This window comes from Lithobates pipiens, unplaced genomic scaffold (genome assembly GCF_037356315.1).
Source record: "Lithobates pipiens isolate NorthernLeopardFrog02 unplaced genomic scaffold, aLitPip1_a1.2 Scaffold_98, whole genome shotgun sequence".
Lineage (NCBI taxonomy): Eukaryota > Metazoa > Chordata > Amphibia > Anura > Ranidae > Lithobates > Lithobates pipiens.
In genome coordinates this window covers 183903-199650 of record NW_027507921.1, presented here as the reverse complement: position 1 = coordinate 199650, position 15748 = coordinate 183903, and the positions used below count along the sequence as shown (strand labels likewise).

Below are 15748 nucleotides of genomic sequence, written 5' to 3'. Positions count from 1 at the left end.
GCACATTACAGTGGGTGTAAATCCGATTCATGAAATTTGAGCTGAGCACATATATTTGCAGTGTTTTGTTATCTCTCTTCAAAACACTGTGTCCCGTAGCTGCCTCCTGCTCTGTTCTTCTGTTATCAGCCTGATAACTCCTGACAGATTCTCTGTCAAATATGATAAAAGCAGCCAGAGTTTTCTCTTGGTAAGTATGCTATAAATAGATTAGCAGAGCCCTGGACTATTTAAAGGACAGAACTGAATGTCTCTGCCAATGCAAAGAGGGAGTGTGTGCCTTTCCTCCAATCAGCTGTCTTGGTTGTATGCCCATGCTTGACTGCAGTGCTAACCAGGAAGAGAAAATCTCCTAACACGATGTGCACTTTGTAAACATTATAAGAAGATGAAAACAGCAGATATACATGTAAAACTTATGTAGGGAGATTTGTTTCACCCCTGTGTACAATCTGGGGCTGGTCACTTCACTGGGTAAATGTGAGGGTTTACATCCACTTTAAATATAAGAAGGAAAAGCCACATAGTGTAATACAGCTAAAACAATCTTCTTTTTATTCCCCAGCCTCCAATCCCAGAAGTCCAGATTTGGGAAAAGACATCGGGCGGAGCTAGAGTGTGACGTCATTACACACAACCCAGTCAGATAGTCTCGTGGCCATGTTCTGTGTCATTGTGATTGTATTGCTGGATACATGTAAGTGCATTTTTATCTTTTAATAAAAAGACAATTCTTTTAGCTGTATTACGCTATGTGGATTCTCCTGCATTTATTATGGTTTTGGTTTGTTTCTTTAAAAAAAAAAAGGTAACATTTTCAATTGCACTACATGTGAACTTACATACCTGGTGATGAAAACTGAGTTTCTGATGGATCAGTGGCTGTTGAAAATAAAATAAAAATATGTTTTTGTTAATTACTACTTTTTTTTGTGCACATTACAGTGGGTGTAAATCCGATTCATGAAATTTGAGCTGGGCACATATATCTGCAGTGTTTTGTTATCTCTCTTCAAAACACTGTGTCCCGTAGCTGCCTCCTGCTCTGTTCTTCTGTTATCAGCCTGACAACTCCTGACAGATTCTCTGTCAAATATGATAAAAGCAGGCAGAGTTTTCTCTTGGTAAGGATGCTATAAATAGATTAGCAGAGCCCTGAACTATTTAAAGGACAGAACTGAACGTCTCTACCAATGCAGAGAGGGAGTGTGTGCCTTTCCTCCAATCAGCTGTCTTGGTTGTATGCCCATGCTTGACTGCAGTGCTAACCAGGAAGAGAAAATCTCCTAACACGATGTGCACTTTGTAAACATTATAAGAAGATGAAAACAGCAGATATACATGTAAAACTTATGTAGGGAGATTTGTTTCACCCCTGTGTACAATCTGGGGCTGGTCACTTCACTGGGTAAATGTGAGGGTTTACATCCACTTTAAATATAAGAAGGAAAAGCCACATAGTGTAATACAGCTAAAACAATCTTCTTTTTATTCCCCAGCCTCCAATCCCAGAAGTCCAGATTTGGGAAAAGACATCGGGCGGAGCTAGAGTGTGACGTCATTACACACAACCCAGTCAGATAGTCTCGTGGCCATGTTCTGTGACATTGTGATTGTATTGCTGGATACATGTAAGTGCATTTTTATCTTTTAATAAAAAGACAATTCTTTTAGCTGTATTACGCTATGTGGATTCTCCTGCATTTATTATGGTTTTGGTTTGTTTCTTTAAAAAAAAAAAGGTAACATTTTCAATTGCACTACATGTGAACTTACATACCTGGTGATGAAAACTGAGTTTCTGATGGATCAGTGGCTGTTGAAAATAAAATAAAAATATGTTTTTGTTAATTACTACTTTTTTTTTGTGCACATTACAGTGGGTGTAAATCCGATTCATGAAATTTGAGCTGGGCACATATATCTGCAGTGTTTTGTTATCTCTCTTCAAAACACTGTGTCCCGTAGCTGCCTCCTGCTCTGTTCTTCTGTTATCAGCCTGACAACTCCTGACAGATTCTCTGTCAAATATGATAAAAGCAGGCAGAGTTTTCTCTTGGTAAGGATGCTATAAATAGATTAGCAGAGCCCTGAACTATTTAAAGGACAGAACTGAACGTCTCTACCAATGCAGAGAGGGAGTGTGTGCCTTTCCTCCAATCAGCTGTCTTGGTTGTATGCCCATGCTTGACTGCAGTGCTAACCAGGAAGAGAAAATCTCCTAACACGATGTGCACTTTGTAAACATTATAAGAAGATGAAAACAGCAGATATACATGTAAAACTTATGTAGGGAGATTTGTTTCACCCCTGTGTACAATCTGAGGCTGGTCACTTCACTTGGTATATGTGAGGGTTTACATCCACTTTAAATATAAGAAGGAAAAGCCACATAGTGTAATACAGCTAAAACAATCTTCTTTTTATTCCCCAGCCTCCAATCCCAGAAAACCAGATTTGGGGAAAGACATCGGGCGGAGCTAAAGTGTGACGTCCTTACACACAACCCAGTCAGATAGTCTCGCAGCCGTGTTCTGTGACATTGTGATTGTATTCCTGGGTACATGTAAATGTATTTTTATCTTTTAACCACCTCAATACCAGGCACGTATACACCTTCCTGCCCAGACAAATTTTGTGCTTTCAGCGCTGTCGCACTTTGAATGACAATTACGCGGTCATGCTACACTGTACCCAAACTAAATTTGTATAATTTTGTTCCCACAAATAGAGCTTTCTTTTGGTGATATTTGATCACCTCTGGAATTTTTATTTTCTGCTAAACAAATAAAAAAAACAAAAATTTTGAAAAAAACATGTTTTTTTGCTTCAGTTACAAAAGTTTGTAAATAAGTACGTTTTCTCCTTCACTGATGGGCACTGATGGGGCTGCAGTGACGGGCACTGATAGATGGCACTGATAGGTGGCACTGATATTCAACACAGATAGACACTGATAGGTGGCACAAATAGGCACTGATAGGTGGCACGGATTGGCATGGATAGGTGACACGGATTGGCATAGATGGGCGGCATGGATAGGTGGCACTGATGGGCATGGATGGGCACAGATAGGTGTCATGGATGGGCACTGATATGTGACATGGATGGGCACTGATAGGCGGCATGGAAGGGCACTGATAGGCGGCACGGATGGGCACTGATAGGCAGCACGGATGGGCACCGATAGGCGACATTGTGGTGAACAGTATTGTAAGGATGGATGCCAATCAGCACCAAACAATAATGTAAGGCAATCAGTGATGCCCATTGTGGGCACTGATTGGCATCCATTGTGGTCACTGACTGGCATCCCTGGTGGTCTAGGGGGGTACCTGGTGCTGAGCATCCCTGGTGGTCTTGTGGTCTTGTGGTGGCCCTGGTGGTCCAATTTGGGCATCCTCGGGGGGGCTGCACTGATAATTGTTCAGCACAGGCCCCCCCTGTCAAAAAAGCAGCCGATCTCTCCTCTATGCACTTTCTAAACACTATATATACATGTAAAACTTATGTAGGGAGATTTGTTTCATCTCTGTGTATTATCTGAGGCTGGCCTTTTCAGTGGGTATATGTGAGGGTTTACATCCACTTTAAATATAAGAAGGAGAAGCCACATGGCATAATACAGCTAAAGGAATCTTCTATTTATTCCCTAGTCTCCATTCCCAGAAGACACCAGATTTGGGGAAAAGCATTGGGCGGAGTTAGAGTGTGACGTCATTACGCACTACCCAATTGGATTGTCTCGAGGCCGTGTTCTGTGACATTGCGATTGTATTGCTGGATACATGTAAGCACATTTTTATCTTTTAATAATAAGAAGATTCTTTTAGCTGTATTACACTCTGTGTATTCTTCTGCATTTATTCTGGTTCTGGTTAGGTTCTTTAACCACTTGTCGACCAGCGCACGACAATGTACATCAGCACAATGGCACGGCTGTACAAATGGGCCTACCTGTATGTCCCTTTTAGAACGCAGCATTGTGGGCTTGCGCCGAGTACTCCATGAGCGTCCCCATAGGTCCCGCAGACTCGAAGTCCGCCAGGGGGTTCGCAATTGTGACATGGAGCGGCAGATCGGGAGCATTGATGTCTGTCATGTTGTAGTGAGCCCATCCCCCCACAGTTAGAATCACTCCTTAGGACACACTTAACCCCTTAACCTCTTCCCTGCCAGTTTTATTTACACAGTAATCAGTGCATTTTTATAACACTGATCGCTGTATAAACAACAATGGTCCCAAAATAGTGTCAAAAGTGTCCGATGTGTCCGCTGCAATGTCGCAGTCACAATTAAAATCGCAGATTGCTGCCATTAATAATAATAAAAAAAAAAAAAATGCCATAAATATATCCCCTATTTTGTAGATGCTATAACTTTTGCTCAAACCAATGAATATATGCTTATTGCAATTTTTTTTTACCAAAAATATGTAGAAGAATACATATCAGCCTAAACGGAGAAAGAAATTAGGTTTTTTATATATTTTTGGAGATATCTGTTATAGCAAAAAGTAAAAAATATAGCGATTTTTCAAAATTGTCGTACTTTTTCTGTTTATAGTGCAAAAAAAGAAAACGCAGAGATGATCAAATACCTCCAAAAGAAAGCTCTATTTGTGGGAAAAAAAGGACGTCAATTTTGTTTGGGTGCCAGGCAGTGCCGTATTGCAAAAAGTGCTCTGGTCAGGAAGGGGGTAAATTCTTCCAGGGCTAAAGTGGTTAAAAAAAAATTCATTGCACTATACATGAACTTACATACCTGATGGTGAAAATGACGTTTCAAATGAATCAGTGGTCTCTGAAAATAAAAGAAAAATATGTTTTTATTGATTATTACTTTTGTTTCACATTAAATATAAAAATGAGAAGCCACATAGCTTAATACAGTTAAAATAATCTCCTTTTTATTCCCCAGTCTCCAATACAGGAAGATACCAGATTTGAGGAAAGGCATCGGGCGGAGGTAGAGTGTGACGTCATTACACACGACCCTGTTGGATAGTCTCATGGTAGTGTTCTGTGACATTGTGATTGTTTTGCTGGATATATGTAAGTGCATTTTTATTCTTTAATAAAAAGAAGATTCTTTTAGCTGTATTACGCTATGTGGCTTCTCTTTCTTATATTTAATGTAGCTAACCGGATGCCTGATGGTGAGAGTGTTGGCTATCCAGTTACGATATTTAGCGCTATTTTATCTCTATAATTTGAGATCTCCCCTGTCTGGTAAGAGGCCAATCCAACTTTTTTGAAGAGCACCTTATTTGCACTGGAGCACTTTACATATGTTTGGAGCAAGCTGTTTTTTTTATTTTGCCATTGACAGCTGATGACTCATCGGTTGTTAAGGCCGCAGCCACTGACTTCCTGGCCCCGCTCCTTAACAAACAGTCTTCACTGTGTTCTGATTGGGCAAAGATTTGCCCAATCGGGACTTAGAGTACATTGTGCAGCACGCAGTGCATTGTGTGGTGCCTGGCGGGTGAACATCCTGCCAAGTTTCCCACAAGTTCAGGTGTTCGCTGAACTTTTGTTTGTTCCAAACCATTCGCTCAACACTACTCTATACCAAAACCTAGACTGCACCTATGCCAACACCTATATTGCATTATACTGAACTTTACTGCATCTGAACCAGATTTACTTTACACCTGTGTCAAGAATATACTGTGCCTATGCTGTACCTATACTGCATGCAGGTTAACTGGGACTTATGTTAAGCACACCATTGCCCCTAAAGGGCCCCAACAAAAGCCAGCAGAAGAACACCTCAAGGGACTGCCCCTCCCGTAATAATTTTTCTGCAAGTTCCCTTTGTTCCCCTGACCCACCCTCCCTTACCCCCACCATCCTCTTTTTTTTTGTTTTGGACAGTGCATACCCAATCACTCTAGAACTATCATTGTCACTAGGGATGAGCTTCGTGTTCGAGTCGAACGTACGTTCGACTCGAACATTGGCTGTTCGTCCGTTCGGCGAAGTCCGAACATTTTGGTCCATTCGCGTCAAATTCGTGTGGCGCTCACGGCCCACAATGCACTGTGATGGCGCAGTGCATTGCTGGCATATGATTGGCCAAGCATGCACTGTGACCCCGCATGCTTGGCCAATCGCAGCGCCAGCATCGAGGAGAGCCATGATTGGCCACAGGCAGGATGCCTGTGGCCGATCATAGCTCAGGCTGTGTAGTGCACGCCCCACACTATATAAGGCCGCCAGCGCGGCGGCCTCGTGTAGTGTGTTGGCGTCTGAAGCAGTGGGTGTTCTGTGTACCTTCAACACAGTACACACCGATCATTTTCGGCCGATTTTCGATCTTGCTGTTGTGTAGTGGTTATTGTCTGCGTGCCCTGACCGCAGTATACACCGCTATATTCACCTCACCTATATAGCTAGTGATCTATCTTTTATAATAGAGCTTGCAGTCAGTAGTGTTAGGAGATAGTGCGTGCTGTCTGCGTGCTCTGTACCCAGTACATACCGCTATATCCACCTACATAGCTGTTCTCTATTTGAGACCACTTGCCATCTGCAGGAGTTATTGGAAGTTGTGTGTGCCTCCAGCACAGCACAGTATACATCTGTATATACCCCTTTATCTCTGGTGTTCTATAATAAAGGCATCTGCAGGAGTTAGTGGGTGTTGTGTGCCTCTAGCACATTATACACTACCCAACTGCTTTTTTACCCAACTCCCTTCAGGCCATTACCATGTCTGGAAGGCCAGCAAGGAGAGGCAGACAGGCGCGAGCCGATAAAAGAGGGCAAGCAGGCTCTGTGTCTAGAGACAACAGTGCTGGTCGTGGACGCGGTGCATTGTCATCAGCACGTGGCCATGGGACACGCTTGCCCTTCTTTTCGGCAGCTGGACATGTTGAACCGCAACATGCCAACGACTTGGTAGAGTGGATGACCAAGCCCTCTTCATCCTCCTCATCCTCTCTCACCCAGTCTCAGGGTACTAGCAAAGCAGCTGCCAACGCATCGTCTTCCCTCCTCTAAATGTCATCATCAGTGACTCCTTCCCTAGACCCACCACGTCCTCCTGAGGAGTCTCCTGAACTCTTTGAGCACAGTGTTGGGTACATGCTCCAGGAGGATGCCCAGTGTTTTGTGGGCTCTGATGATGACACTCAGCTAGAGGAAGGCAGTAGCGTGAGCGCAGAGAGAGGGGATGCTCAAGAAGGACAGCAATCTGGCAGTCATGTTCCACAAGCTGCAGCATACTGCCAGGTTTGCTACAGCGATGAAGAGGGAGGGGATGATGAGGGCACTGACTCCACGTGGGTGCCTGGAAGGAGGGAGGAGGAGGAGGAGGAGGCACATGTCCAATGAGGCAGGATGCCCTCCGGGGGCCAGCTTAGGGGCAGCACACCGACTGAATCACACCGCAGAGCTCCGCCTGTGCAGAGCGCTGCCTCTGCGCGTTATTCTAAAAGTTCTTTGGTGTGGGCCTTTTTTGAGACGAGTGCATCAGATCGCACCGCTGCTATTTGCAACATATGTCTCAAGCGTATCTCACGTGGCCAAAACATCAGCCGCTTGGGCACCACATGCTTGACCAGACATATGTTGACATGCCATGCAGCTCGTTGGCAAGCGTACCTCAAAGACCCACACCAAAGAACAAAGCAGACCTCTCCTTGCTCCTCATCAGCTGGCATCTCCAACCCCACTAGACCTTCAGTCCTCTCTGAAACCTGCTCTGAGAGGAATGAAGGTGTAGAATTAGGTGTGTCACAGCCAAGTGCTTCCGGGAACTCTGCTAGCGGTACCCCCACGTCCGATTATAGCAGGCAAATGTCCCTGCCCCAGCTGCTGGACCGGCGGAAGAAGTTCACTCCCAGCCATCCACATGCCCAGCGGTTGAATGCTAGCTTGGCTAAATTGCTAGCACTTCAACTGCTGCCTTTTCAGTTGGTAGACTCGGCCCCCTTCCGTGAGTTTGTAAAATGTGCGGTTCCTCAGTGGCAGGTCCCCAAACGCCACTTTTTCTCACGGAAGGCGATTCCGGCTCTCTACCGGCATGTGGAAGGCAATGTCCTTGCCTCGCTGGACAGGGCGGTCAGCGGTAAGGTGCATATTACCGCTGACTCATGGTCCAGCAGGCATGGACAGGGACGTTACCTGTCTTTCACGGCCCATTGGGTCACTCTTCTGGCAGCTGGGAAGGATGCAGGACAAGGTGCAGTAGTGTTGGAGGTTGTTCCGCCACCACGCCTCCAAAATGCTACTATTGGTTGTGACACACCTCTCTCCTCCACCCCCTCCTCTTCTTCTTCCTAGATGGCCTCTTCCAGTGCTCTGTCCTCAGAACCAGCGGTGCTCCGTAGGCGTTCCAGGGGCTACGCAAGTACGCAGGCAAAACGATGCCATGCCGTGCTTGTGCTGGTTTGTTTGGGGGACAGGAGCCACACTGGGGCGGATTTTTTGTCAGCTCTGCAGGGGCAGGCCGAGAAGTGGTTGACGCCACGCCAGCTTAAGCCAGGAATGGTGGTTTGCGACAATGGCACCAACCTCCTCTCCGCCCTCCGACAGGGACAACTGACCCATGTGCCCTGTGTAGCTCACGTCCTTAACCTGGTGGTGCAGCGGTTCTTGGGCAGGTACCCCGGCTTACAGGATGTCCTGAAGCAGGCCAGGAAAGTCTGTGTGCATTTCCGCCGATCATTTAATGCCTGTGCTCGGCTGGCTGAGCTCCAAAAGGAGTTGAACCTGCCCAAGAACCGCCTTATATGTGACATGCCCACCAGATGGAACTCAACATTGGCCATGCTGCAGCGGCTGCACACGCAGCAGAGGGCCATCAATGAGTACCTGTGCGACTACGGCACCAGGACAGGGTCAGGGGAGCTCGGTTTTTCTCACCACACCAGTGGGGCATGATCAGGGATGCATGCACTGTCCTGTCACCGTTTGAGGAGGCCACAAGGATGGTGAGCAGTGACAGTGCATGCATCAGTGACACTGTACATCTTGTCCACCTCTTGGAGCATACGCTGCGTGGAATAATGGACAGGGCACTTGAGGCAGAACAGAGGCAGGAAGAGGAGGACTTCCTTGCCTCTCAAGGCCCCCTTTATCCAGACAGTGTTCCTGCTGTGCCACCCATCACACAGGAAGAGGATGAGGAGGAGGAAGAGGATGATTGTGTCAGCATGGAGGTGGAGGCTGGCACTCAGCATCAGCATCAGCAGCAGCAGCAACAGTCTTGTAGGGATGATTTACAGTCCCAAGAAACACGTGGACTTGTACGTAGCTGGGAGGAGGTAGCTGCGGATCATGTTGTCCTTAGTGACCCAGAGGACTCCGGACCGAATGCCTCAGCTAACCTACGCTGCATGGCCTCCCTGATCCTGCAAAGCCTGCGGAAGGATCCTCGTATTCTTCGGATCAAGGAGAGGGACCATTACTGGCTGGCCACTCTCCTTGATCCACGGTACAAGGGTAAGGTTGCCGACCTTATCTTGCCATCGCAGAGGGAGCAGAGGATGAGACATCTCCGGGAGGCCTTGCAGAAAGGTCTGTGCAACGCGTTCCCAGAGACTGGGAGGTTACAAACTCCTGGTCCTGGACAACGTGTTGCTGAGGCATCGGTCAGAAGGAGCGGTGGAGAAGGTGGCCGTCTGACTGATGCTTTAAGACAATTTTTTAATCCGCAGCCCAAGGTATGATCGGTTCCAGCACCCATCGCCAGCGTCTGATTTACATGGTGCAGGAATACCTAGGGGCAAGGTCAGACTTGGACACCTTTCCCACTGAAAATCCTCTGGCTTACTGGGTCTTGAGGATGGATCACTGGCCAGAGCTTGCACAGTATGCAATTGAGCTACTGGCCTGTCCTGCATCCAGCGTTCTTTAGGAAGGCACCTTCAGTGCTGCTGGTGGCTTTGTTACCGATCACAGGGTGCGTCTGTCCACCAAATCAGTTGATCGACTGACCTTCATCAAGATGAATCAGTCTTGGATCACCCACAGCTACCAAGCACCTGAAGCTGATGTAACAGAATAATTTTTTTTGAAATATCACATCCCTTCAAGACTGCCTATGCTGATGCTGAGTGACTGTCCTGTTATGTTGATTGTCTATCCTCTTCCTCCTCCGCTGATATGTTGGAAGAACATTTCTGGTTCTGGTTGATGCCATCAGCCCAATTTTTCTGCCCCTGTTTAACAAGGGCATTTAAGTACAATTTTTGATGCAATGCTTTGCAGCAGGGCTAATTCCTGCAATCAAACAAGAGTATATGGGAGAGGTTGCAATGTGGTGGCACCAGCACCAGTGCCTAAGGCCCAAGTTTTCTGCCCCTGTTTAACAGGGGGCGTTTAATTACAATTTTTGATGCAATGCTTTGCAGCAGGGCTAATTCCTGCATTAAAACTAGAGTATATGGCAGAGGTTGCGGTGTGGTGGCACCAGCACCAGTGCCTAAGGCCCAATTTTTCTGCCCCTGTTTAACAGGGGCGTTTAAGTACAATTTTTGATGCAATGCTTTGCAGCAGGGCTAATTCCTGCAATAAAACTAGAGTATATGGAAGAGGTTGCAGTGTGGTGGCACCAGCAGCAGTGCCTAAGGCCACATTTTTCTGCCCCTGTTTACCAGGGGTGTTTAAGTACAATTTTTGATGCAATGCTTTGCAGCAGGGCTAATTCCTGCAATCAAACAAGAGTATATGGGAGAGGTTGCAGTGTGGTGGCACCAGCACCAGTGCCTAAGGCCCAATTTTTCTGCCCCTGTTTAACAGGGGCGTTTAATTACAATTTTTGATGCAATGCTTTGCAGCAGGGCTAATTCCTGCATTAAAACTAGAGTATATGGAAGAGGTTGCAGTGTGGTGGCACCAGCAGCAGTGCCTAAGGCCAAATTTTTCTGCCCCTGTTTAACAGGGGCGTTTAAGTACAATTTTTGATGCAATGCTTTTGCAGCAGGGCTAATTCCTGCAATAAAACTAGAGTATATGGCAGAGGTTGCAGTGTGGTGGCACCAGCAGCAGTGCCTAAGGCCCAATTTTTCTGCCCCTGTTTAACAGGGGCGTTTAATTACAATTTTTGATGCAATGCTTTGCAGCAGGGCTAATTCCTGCAATAAAACTAGAGTATATGGCAGAAGTTGCAGTGTGGTGGCACCAGCACCAGTGCCTAAGGCCCAATTTTTCTGCCCCTGTTTAACAGGGGCGTTTAAGTACAATTTTTGATGCAATGCTTTGCAGCAGGGCTAATTCCTGCAATAAAACTAGAGTATATGGCAGAAGTTGCAGTGTGGTGGCACCAGCACCAGTGCCTAAGGCCCAATTTTTCTGCCCCTGTTTAACAGGGGCGTTTAAGTACAATTTTTGATGCAATGCTTTGCAGCAGGGCTAATTCCTGCAATAAAACTAGAGTATATGGCAGAAGTTGCAGTGTGGTGGCACCAGCACCAGTGCCTAAGGCCCAATTTTTCTGCCCCTGTTTAACAGGGGCGTTTAAGTACAATTTTTGATGCAATGCTTTGCAGCAGGGCTAATTCCTGCAATAAAACTAGAGTGTATGGAAGAGGTTGCAGTGTGGTGGCACCAGCAGCAGTGCCTAAGGCCAAATTTTTCTGCCCCTGTTTAACAGGGACATGTAATTACAATTCTTGATATAATATTTACCAGGAGGGCCCCTTCCTGTGCCCACCCAGAGTAACGATGAGGACTTATAGTGTTGTGGCACCAGCACCACAACCACCAAAGGTCAATTTTTCTACCACTGTTCAACAATGGCATGTAATTACAATTCTTGATATAATCGTTCACAGCAGGGCGCTCCAGCGCCCAGAAAGAGTCACTTTGAGGGCTTACAATGTTGTGGCAAAACCAACACCTTGTTCCGCCATTTCTGCAGAGCATATAGGGCAGGCCCTTACTTTCAAACATCCAATTTACAAACATCTCCTACTTGCAAACGGAAGGAGACAACAGCAAGTGAGATGAAAAAAGATGGACGACAAAACAAATTATACAGGGGGGATAACCCTTCCCTATGTTTTCCAAAAAGCTTAAAAATAGTTTTTTTGACTGGAGCTACACTTTAAAAATGTACCAGTTGAAAATTACAAACAGATTCAACTTAACACAACAAACCTACACAGTCCCTGTCTTGTTTGCACCACCTGTATACTGCTGTTCTGAGTATATAGGGCCTGGGGGCCATCCGCATTTCCTTTTTTTAATATGGGTACGGGGTTCCCCTTAATATGCGTACAAGACCTAAAGGGGCTGGTAATGGGCAGGGAGGGCTACCCATGCCATTTTTCTCAATGATTTTCAACCATATTGCAGGAACTAGATATAACATTAAAACCGCAAGCAGTTTTAAATGGTGTTATTTCCGTTTAATGTCATTTTGTGCAGGGACTGTTCTAAACACGGGAAACACGTGGCACTTCACAGGCATACTACAGACACCCCCCAGGCACCATATTTAAAGGAATATTTCACTTTTTTTTTCACTTTAATCGTCATTAAAATCAGTGCTCCCGCCAAAACGGCCATTTTTAAAAACATTTTAGGCATTGACCCATGTCCCCTGGGGCAGGAGCCAGGTCCCCAACCCTTTTTAGGACAGTATCTTGCATATTAGCCGTTAAAATTAGCACTTTTCATTTCGAACGTTCGAGTCCCATAGACTTCAATGGGGTTCTAACGTTCGTACGAATTTGGGGTCCGTTTGAAAGTTCTGGTGCGAACCGAACCGGGGGGTGTTCGGCTCATCCCTAATTGTCACCATAAATGTGCTCTGGCACTATCATTCCAGCACTCAGTAGAACTTTACTACTGTTTAGTGCTGCACTTGAGGTGGCTACAGTTAATGCTCATCTGGATGCCAAATGTCATCTTATGCCTAGTCCTTGGTGTTAATCACTTTGTATGCTAAATTGTGTTATTTCCATTGTTAACCACTTGCCAACAGGACACTTTTACCCCTGGCCAATTTTCAGCTTTCAGAGCTGACGCACTTTGAATAACACTACAACACTGTACCCATGTGAAATTTTTATAATTTTTTTTTCACACAAATACAGCTATCTTTTAGGGGTATTTAATCACCACAGTTTCTTTTTTTTTTTTTTTTTTAGTTTTTGCTAAACAAACAAAAAAAGACTGAAAATTTAGTCTGTTATAAAAATTTGCAGCAGCACTGATGAGGCGGCACTGATGGGCAGTGATAGGTGGCACCAATGGGCACTGATATGTGGCACTGAAGGGCACTGATAGGTGGCACTGATAGGCATCACTAATAAGCAACACTGATGGGTGATAGGTGGCACTGATGGACACTGATAGGTGGCACTGATGGACACTGATAGACACTGGTAGGTGGCACTGTTGGGCACTGATAGGTAGAACTGATAGGTGACAGTGATGAGCAGACACTGATGGACACTGATTGGCAGCACTGGTGCGTACTCATTAGCAGCACTGGTGTGCTATGTTGGGACTGCACTGATAATCAGTGTATCAGTGTAGATTTCCCTTTAACACATGTCAGTTATTGGCTCTCTTCTCCCTTTCTCACACTGTCAACATGGGAAAAGGGAAGCCAATAACTGGCTTTGTTTACATCTGTGTCACCAGCTGTCATTGGACACAGCTGATCACTTGGTAAAGGGCTACTGTGATTGGCCCTTTACCCCAATCTGTGATTAGCTGAGTGCAAAAGACTCAGCGATCACAGAGCACCGCCCATGATCATGGCAGCGTGATCACAGGAGGACATTCCTGAACACCCTCCCAGAAAGTAAGCCTACACTGTAGCCTTCTTTCGGCTATAGCGCGGACAGGGATGGTTTATTCTTTTTATGCTTGCCTAATCACCAACCATATTGGGTGACAATATATAAAGTGTGCCTTTATTACCTGATCTGGTGACTGTTTTCTTTGATATAACACTACTACTAGGTAATAAGTTTTACTTTCAGTGATTTCCTGTGATATTGTATGTTTGTATACTCAACCTGGCGTGTTTGAAGGGCTGACTTTCTTTGGAAAGGGTGGGGCAAAAAACAGAGAACCCATCCTATGCAGCGACTCCTGCAGGGTTAGAGCTACATGTAGGGGCTCATTGTTCTGTGTTCTGAGTGCCAGTAGTCTAGATAATGATCTGGAAGAAGTCAAGAGTGGTGCTTAAAGCTAAATGACTGACTGGAACTGTGTGCGGTGAACAAAGTGCCTGGGAACTAATGGACTGAGGAGCAGATCCAGCAAGGAGTAAAGACACTAACCCCATGGCAGAGACTGTTTGTGCTAAAAAAAATAGTTTTTTTAATTTTTTTTTTCAAATTTGAGCGGCGCACAATGGCCCATAATGCACTGTGGAGTGTAGTGCACTGCTGTCTGATGATTGGCCAACCATGCACTATGACCCGCATACTTTGGCCAACCATAATGCCGTGAGCAAAAGAGAGCCATAATTGGCTGAAGGCAGTGTGCCTTTGGCCAATTATGGCTCAGGAGGTTAAGTCCACACTCCACACTATATAAGGCCGCCTGCACGTCAGCCCTGTGTAGTGTGTTGACCGAGAGAGAGTCATTTCATTTAGATTGAGCAGGCAGGCGATTCAATTAGCTGCAGTGTATTTTATATATATATATATATATATATATATATATATATATATATATACAGTCATGCCCGAAATTGTTGGCACCCCAGAAATTTTTCTAGAAAATCAAGTATTTCTCACAGAAAAGTATTGAAGTAACACGTTTTGCTATACACAAACTTATTCCCTTTGTGTGTATTGGAACAAAACAAAAAAAAGGGAGGAAAAAAAGCAAATTGGACATAATGTCACATAAAAATTCAAAAAATGGGCTGGTCAAAATTCTTGGCACCCTTAACTTCATATTTGGTTGTACACCCTTTGGAAAAAATAACTGAAATCAGTTGCTTCCTATAACCATCAATAAGCTTCTTACACCTCTCACCCGGAATTTTGGACCACTCTTCTTTTGCAAACTGCTCCAGGTCTCTCTTATTGGAAGGGCACCTTTTCCCAACAGCAATTTTAAGATCTCTCCACAGGTGCTCAATGAGATTTAGATCTACTGTATACTCATTGCTGACCACTTTAGAACTGCTTTGTTGCCATCCATTTTGGGTGCTTTTTGACGTATGTTTGGGGTCATTGTCCTGCTGGAAGACCCAAGATCTCGGACGCAAACCCAGCTTTCTGACACTGGGCTCTACAGTTTGACCCAAAATCCTTTGGTTATCCTCAGATTTCATGATGCCTTGCACACATTCAAGGCACCCAGTGCCAGAGGCAGCAAAACAACCCCAAAACATCATTGAACCTCCACCATATTTCACTGTAGGTACTGTGTTCTTTTCTTTGTAGGCCTCATTCTGTTTTCAGTAAACAGTAGAATGATGTGCTTTACCAAAAAGCTCTTCTGTCTCATGGACTCTCAGGACTCATCTGTCCACAAGACATTTTCCCAGAAGGATTTTGGCTCACTCAAGTACATTTTGGCAAACTGTAGTGCTGCTTTTTTATGTCTCTGTGTCAGCAGTGGGGTCCTCCTGGGTCTCCTGTCATAGCATTTCATTTCATTGAAATGTTGACAGATAGTTTATGCTGATGCTCCCTGTGCCTGCAGGACAGCTTCAATTTCAATTGGAACATGTTAGGGGCTGCTTATCCACCATCCGGACTATGCTGCATTGCAACCTTTCATCAATTTTTCTCTTCTGTCCACGCCCAGAGAGATTAGCT

General features: G+C 45.3%; 1 protein-coding gene across 7 annotated transcripts in view; it reads right to left on the bottom strand.

Moving 5' to 3' along the window:
• The window catches only part of LOC143973780 (uncharacterized), a 183197-nt gene that overhangs the window by 116559 nt on the left and 50890 nt on the right, over positions 1 to 15748 (bottom strand). For all 7 annotated transcript variants that reach the window (XM_077474635.1, XM_077474638.1, XM_077474632.1 and 4 more), the window contains exons 2-3: positions 4765 to 4803; positions 847 to 882 (exon numbers count right to left, since the gene is read on the bottom strand). In XM_077474635.1, the coding sequence (XP_077330761.1) occupies positions 847 to 882; positions 4765 to 4803 (75 nt within the window). The remainder of the gene's footprint in view (positions 1 to 846; positions 883 to 4764; positions 4804 to 15748) is intronic.